Below are 7,500 nucleotides of genomic sequence, written 5' to 3'. Positions count from 1 at the left end.
ACCAGTACCTTCCACTATAGCCCCCTTAGAGCTGTCGAGACGGGACACGTAAGAAGACGAGCCATGGAACGAAAGGTTATGATGGCAGTGAGTGACAGTGGTGCAATGCTCTATCAGTTTACGATGCTACCTGATAATGAATAAGTACTGATGGCAGGTGAGGTTAAAGATAGGTGGTGATAGTAATACAGCATCATCAGTAGCAGTGGTAGTAACAGCTGTCTCTCCTACTCATCGTAATGTAATATTCATGATTAATTCAGTGAGTTCATCAAATGTTTGCATAACTTCTTACATACTATAAATAAGACGATACCTGAATCATACACATGAATAATTTGACATCCAAGCACTTTTAAAGACGGTGAGTAATGCAAGAGGAGGAGGAGGAGGAGGAGGAGGAGGAGGAGGAGGAGGAGGAGGAGGAGGAGGAAAAGAGAAAGGGTAAGTATGAGAAATAATTGGGAAGATGATGGCGAGTAAGATGGAAGTGATGGAGATGATGACGGTGGCGATGGTGGTGGAAATGTGGTAGTGACAATGGAAGTAATGATACCTAATAGTAATAGTAGCAAAGGTGGTGGTGGTGGTGGTGGTGGTGGTAGTGTGAAATCAGATCCTTGCCACGTAACCGAATCTGAGTGTAGGAGTCTCCAGGTGGGCCAGGTATCAGGTGCATCACTACATTCCCTTCCCCTTGTTCTTCCGGTATTCCTCCTTTCCTTGTTTATTCCCTCCCCTCCTCCCTTCCCCGTCCCACTGAGTAATACAACACTGACATTCGATCCACTCCATGCCAGTTCTGTAATCAACAACTGAGCTTGTATGTGTGCAATGAGGGAATCTATTCACTGAAAATATATCGTATTTAAGCTTTATACTGTTATGGTTGTCTTTCGTTAACACTAAGACTTCTGTAATAAATTGTCTGGGTACCCATAAGGAAAATTAATACATGGCTACGCTGCAATAGTTGGTTTTAAAAAGAATATTATGCAAGAAAAGTCTAAAGGATATTGCAGATAATTATAGAAAAGATTAACTAGTGAAAAATGTTTGTTTGAGTGTCCATATAACTAAAAGAAATGTGTGTTTAATCGTCTTTGCTAAGCTACGAAAGTGTATTTAAAAAAAGACTCGAGTAAGAAAAAAGTTACAGAAAAGTTGTAGATGAATATGGGAAAGATCAACCAGCGGTGACAGGGTTAAGTATTGTAGACACGAAGCACTTTTTTGCCCTCTCGTTACTTGGCTTTCTAAGAATGCAAGGCTGGCTAACAATGCAGATGGGAGCGACTGTACCTACTCAGCCCACCCAGGTGTTCACGTCTGGCGGGTTGTTAACCTTTTGACTGCTGCGGATAGCATGCTACTTGTTAATTAAAATACTCTTAAACAATATTACTTAAGCAAATACAGACATCAAAAGGTTTAGAAAATGAAAACATTAAACAATAAGAGAAGCATGCAAGAAGCCGTCAAGCCCACGCGATGGCAATCATTGTGCAAGACATACCTAACTACTTCCATGATTCTGATCCAATATTCTATTCCTCGATCTCTTATTTTGCTGTCAATATCTTTTGAAATTATATCCGAAACTTGTACCAGACTTTGTTAATATGTGTGAGATGAAGCTGCAGCAGTTAGAGGGTTAACGCATACGCGCTAGGAGAAACGAAAGGAAAGTTTACTATGGTATCCTAATGAATGCTGCCACCGATGCTTTGTTGCAGGGAATGGAGTCTTCACCCGCCTCCATCTCAAGGGCAAAGGATACGGCGAAGAGCGCATGTCGCAGCCTTATCTTTATTTTCTCTCAGTAGATTTAACGTCCTAAGTGCTAATTTTTCTCTACCGTTTATTATTTTTTACCTCGCTCTCTTCCCTCGCTATCATTGCTCTTTTCATCACTTCGATCCGTCAACACTCATTTCCTATTCACTCCCCCTCCATGGAAAACAGCACTATGGGAGCAGCACGTGGGAGCAAAGAAAGGCGGGCCACGGAAATTGCTCAGACTCACCAAACCTCACATTCTTCCTGTTACAAGGGACGGGAAAAAATATATCTCTCTGACTCGTGTAACCTGAATATACCTTAGACAGAAAATGGGGAGGAGCGTAATGATCCTGACGTGACTTGACCATTAAGACCACTTCTCCCCAGGCCCCTTCTCATTCCCTCTTCACCACTCATCCCCTTCGAGCTCTTTCTCCTCCTTTCTTCATCTCTCTGTCGCCCCTGAACCGAATTGGAACCGTAATGAGTGCACAGCGAGACAGCAATGCAACACCCTTCCTGAGAGAGAGAGAGAGAGAGAGAGAGAGAGAGAGAGAGAGAGAGAGAGAGAGAGAGAGAGAGAGAGAGAGAGAGAGAGAGAGAGAGAGAGAGAGAGAGAGAGAGAGAGAGAGAGAGAGAGAGAGAGAGAGAGAGAGAGAGAGAGAGAGAGAGAGAGAGAGAGAGAGAGAGAGAGAGAGAAGGCTGGGGGAGGAGGAGAAGGGGCCGGGGCATGGCTGGCGTGAGAGCAGGGCTGCAGGGCTGCAGGTCGCGGGCAGCTGCAGCGCATCTCAGCCCAGCCTGGGGCGGCGAGATCTTACCGTGGGTCTGGGAAGGGTTCCGTCATGGCCCGCTGGTAAGCATCCTGTAGGCGGCAGCTGAATGTATCTTGCATCCTCGGAGAGACAAAGGACTCCTTTGGGTGCCAAGTGGCTGGTAAGCTGTGTCTTCCTTCTTCTGTTATGATTCCATCCCGTCCCGTCCCTCCGCCGCCATCCAAAGTGTCACTAAGGGAGCGGCTGCTCCGTGGAGGGTCTGGGCCTGGGAGCCACTCTCCGCCCCGCTCATGATCAACCACGGCACGACCGCGGGAGGAGGCCTCGGAGTCTTGGGTGGAACAGCTCATGCGGGAGGCAGGGCTGGGAGATGGGGCCATGGTCTCCCCACTGCAGTTCTCACCACGCAGTGGGTTCACGAACGACCTTTGCCACATGTCATTATGGCAGCGGCCGTCACTATCCTCCAGCAAAGACCTCGGGGAGGATGTGGGCGTCTCGAAGAGAGGAGGTGGTGAGGAGGATGGCGGGCGAGGGGGTGGTTTAGGTAGGTAGGCGGAACACGTCTGCTGGGATGGTGGAGCAGAGGAAATCAATGGTGGTGACGGTGTCACTGGGCTGGGGGAGGGTGGAGGCCTGAAGGGCTGTTGGCGCTTGCAGGGCCGTCCCTCGTCGCAGTCACGACAAGTGCAGATCACAGACACATACTGTTGATGTCCGTAAACACGGATAGTGCACGACATAGCGGAGAGGGACGCCAGTCATTGCGGGAGACAATACCCACCAGGCTCTCCACGTCTTCTTTTACCGTCCACTGGAACGCGTCCCTCGTGCCTGGCCTCAACCTTTCGCCGCGGGAAGTATCGCAGCAGACCTTGCCGCTGTTCCACTGTCGCTCAAGGGAATAACACCTCTGGGAAAAAAATATCCACGCACATAACCTCGATCCTGATCTCTATATTTTACAGACCACGAATTTCCTGTGATCACACAGTTGGTATTTCAGCACTGAGGAAAAAGTAAAGTTGGGATGAAGCTTGTCTTAAAATATGCAAAAAACAAGGATGAGAAATTTGCATACAAAATGTTAACACGCATCCAAACGGAAAACGCACAAGTATACATGCACTGAGATATATCTACACAGACACTTACTAATGGTTTATTATTATTCGTCTATTCGTCAGAGTTTTACACTGTGTGCCTCTAATAGAGTTTTACATTGTCTGCCTCTAATAGATTTGGCTGGCTCTACATCCACACACACACACACACACACACACACACACACACACACACACACACACACACGTGCTCTTTTGATCTCTTGAAGGGTTACGCTCACTGTCTCACAGCCTCAGATGACAGATATCTGACAAGGTCTGGGACTGTAAGATGGAGTCTATCACAAAGTTACCTCGACCCTGAATGATATACATCATCGTTCTCTTCTCAGGACGTGACCTTTCCCCTTTGTGGGACACAGCAGACAGCCACAGAAGAGGTCGGTGGTAACAAGAACGACATTGTGGACAATTACTCCATTACACGGTGCTGTGAATGTTGCGTGTGTGTTGGATGTAGAGCCGACCACGTCTGCTCCACGGCGAGGCTTGATTATCAACCCTGGAGACAGAACGACCCACCCCATTCGCTCCGAGACACAGGTGGCCTGGGCACGCCATCAAAATGCTGCCAGCCTTCTTACTCAGAATATGAACAGTAAAAAGTGTGTGTGTGTGTGTGTGTGTGTGTGTGCGCGCTCGCGCGGGCAGTCATGTAAGGAAGAGTACATATATGCACGCGCGTAATAAGTTAATTATAATCTCTTTCTCTTTCCTGTTTCGGGGTCAACAGTTCAGAAATGAGTTGAGTGAAGAGGGGAGGGAAAGGTGGTTAGTACACTAAGCCTTGGAAATTACGAGGGAGAGGTGGAGGTAGAGGTGGGGGAGGGGAAAGGAGAAAAGGAGGAGGTCAGAGGGTGTGGGGGCGTAAGGTCCCTTGCTCCAGCCTCACTCGACCAGAACTAATACCTCACGAGACCTGCTACCACCTGCCCGATGAGAGAGAGAGAGAGAGAGAGAGAGAGAGAGAGAGAGAGAGAGAGAGAGATTTCACATATAGATACACACACGGAAGCATGCGTGCGCACACACACACACACACACACACACACACACACACACACACACACACACACACACACACACACACACACACACACACACACACACACACACACACACACACACACACACACACACACACACACACACACACACATACTAAACCTAGACAAGAAACTCAAATGATAGTTGGAGAGAAACTTGAATACTCTGTAAGTAGTAATCCATTATGGGACACGAATGCGCTCTCTCTCTCTCTCTCTCTCTCTCTCTCTCTCTCTCTCTCTCTCACGTGCGCGCTCAAGCAAGCCATAATTTTTTTAGAGCTTCGAACTTTTCTCGTGTACAGTAAGGGTTCTCAGAATGATGGAGACTGACCACGTGTTTGGGAGAGGAATCTGATTCTCTTAAAACACTTTCCTGCTCTTGTTTATATACTTTTTCACATTTTTCTTCTTTTACAGCTACTTCTTTCAGCATATTGACTCTTCTATCTACTATATTTTTCTAATTTTTCCATCCATTACTTCCTCTTCTGTATATTTTTCCCTCATTTCCTTAACTATTTTTCTATAAGTTCATTTCTTCTATTAAAGTTACTTCTTCAAACATGTTGACTCCTGTATCTACTACATTTTCTCTTTTCTCCATCCAATGCCTCTTCTTCTATATCTTTTTTCCTTCATTTTCTTAAGTATTTATCCTATTTACTCTTCCCTTTCTTATGATCTTTTTACCGTCCCTTCACACATTCCCTCCTCATTGGATAACGTCTATAACCTCCCACTTCTCCAGAAACTCCAAGTGACCTCAGTGTTGTTCCTGCAAGATCCAATTTCAGGAGATGATCTTTGACAACGTAGGATACCCTTTTTATTCGCCGAGGCAGCAGTGTGTGAAACAGAAGAAGAGGGCGCCCCGTCAGGTGACGACGGTCAGGGTAAATCAAATTATCTATCAAATGATGTTCAGCCTCCATCCCATTAGTCTCGATGCCCAGTGACATCCACCCTTGCCCGCGACCCGCCATCTCTCGAGGCTCCGCTGAAGTGAAGAGTGTCCGAGGCTAATAGAGTGTCTGACGTGCTAGATGGTCATATTGCCGTTAGGGACAAGACACCGCGGAACACTAAGTAGCCACACGCACGCAATAGAAGTCTGGAACTCGTCATTCTAAGAAGCTAAACGTTTTTTTATGCATATTGCCGCCTTCTTGTATACGCGCACACACACGCATGCATGCAAACACACACACACACACACACACACACACACACACACACACACACACACATAGAGCCTAAGGTGTAAGTGTCAAAGGCTGCCAGAGGAAGGGGCATAACGCCTCCACTTGACTTCCCATCGAGGGGTCATGGCCGTGCTCTAGTCGCCGCCGGGCACAGCTGTACGCTCCCTCTCCACTCAGCGCTGTACAGACGCCACTTAGTCATTACCTCGAGCAGAAATCTTCAAATCTTTAACTATCACTTCACATCGCTCTCAAGAAAACACTAATTCCTAAAAGTTCTTCCAAGACTGAACTGTGAAGAACAACAGTGATTAGAGTAGACTGGATTCTTTTCTACTACCGCCCTCCCGCCTTATCATGAGGCAGCTGCGACTACAGCCATGAAGCATATCACCACGATGGGAATGTTATGAGTTAACATTTAGGAATTTGTATTCATGTTGTTTTATATTTCAAATCTGATACTTATAATTTCCATCATTTTCTACCTGTCTTTCTATTTGCCCTCCCGTCTCTCTGTATATATCTACATATGTATGCATCTCTCTCTCTCTCTCTCTCTCATCAGTAATTGAAGAAGGAGGGAAGTTACAAAGGAATTATGTTGGAATACGACACAAATCACCAGTGTTATCGAAGCAGTCACCTTGACGCCAAGACGACGTCATGTTTCGTGGCTTCGCTTCCTCAGGCGGTCAATAAAATTTTGACTGCATCTTGTATCACCGCAAGAAAAAATGATGAAAGGATCTGTTCATTGCAGCAGAGTTTTTCTTCTCAGTTTATGGAACTTACAAAGTAAATTACGTTTGTACCGAGTCGTCTGGCAGGCGACAGGGCACCGCAAATAAGGTGACGCCGGGAGCTCTTTTGTCAGGAAAACATAAAAAAACTGAAGCTGAAAAGTGAATCTCCTACGTATTCTGTCCTACTGCGTCTTGCCAGACTTTGCTTTCCCTTCCATTGTTCTGTTTTATCTATTTTTTTCTTTTCAGTTGACTTTAATGTAACATTGTGCAAAAGAAATTCGTTCTTTCACATCTAACTTCTTTCATTTTAGCAAAATCCAACTTTTCCAGTGTGTGTGTGTGTGTGTGTGTGTGTGTGTGTGTGTGTGTGTGTGTGTGTGTGTGTGTGTGTGTGTGTGTGCGCGCGCGTGCATGCGTGCGTGTATGTAGGATGTGTATCAGCCAGCGTAAGATGTGTATCGGTCAGTACACACAGGTCGTGGAGATGAGGCCAGACACTCCCGTCCAACCTGGCAGCCCACGCTTTTGTCAGGACGCCCTCACGCCGGAGCTTTGTGACCATAAACGCCGCACACTCCTCACCAGCGCACTGTTACGGTACTCGCACTGTATTGGCTCCATATTACGCAGCTCACGTTCTGCGCACATACACCACTATTATCACCATTTTTCATTAGCGTACATTTGCACATTTTTCCCTCAGGTTACGCGTTCCATCACTTACACAAACTGGTCCTTTACGTGCACGCTTTGAGATTCACTTTGAGAGTCACTTGAGCGAACGCAGCGCGACGATGACACAAGGCAAGACAAGAACCAGT

General features: G+C 46.5%; 1 protein-coding gene across 9 annotated transcripts in view; it reads right to left on the bottom strand.

Annotated features, from left to right (window-relative positions):
* Positions 1 to 7,500, bottom strand: part of LOC123517443 (ankyrin repeat and BTB/POZ domain-containing protein 2-like) — a 173,079-nt gene that overhangs the window by 22,561 nt on the left and 143,018 nt on the right. For 2 of the 9 annotated variants that reach the window (XM_045277489.1, XM_045277487.1), the window contains exons 1-2: positions 7,404 to 7,500; positions 2,601 to 3,563 (exon numbers count right to left, since the gene is read on the bottom strand). The exon at positions 7,404 to 7,500 is cut by the window's right edge. The exons of 6 other annotated variants lie outside the window; for them this stretch is intronic. In XM_045277489.1, the coding sequence (XP_045133424.1) occupies positions 2,601 to 3,298 (698 nt within the window). In that variant the 5' untranslated portion in view covers positions 3,299 to 3,563; positions 7,404 to 7,500. The remainder of the gene's footprint in view (positions 1 to 2,600; positions 3,564 to 7,403) is intronic. One more of the 9 variants, XM_045277488.1, reaches the window with a different exon arrangement.

Source organism: Portunus trituberculatus, chromosome 42 (genome assembly GCF_017591435.1).
Source record: "Portunus trituberculatus isolate SZX2019 chromosome 42, ASM1759143v1, whole genome shotgun sequence".
Classification (NCBI taxonomy): Eukaryota; Metazoa; Arthropoda; class Malacostraca; order Decapoda; family Portunidae; genus Portunus; species Portunus trituberculatus.
This window is presented reverse-complemented; position numbering and strand designations above follow the sequence as displayed.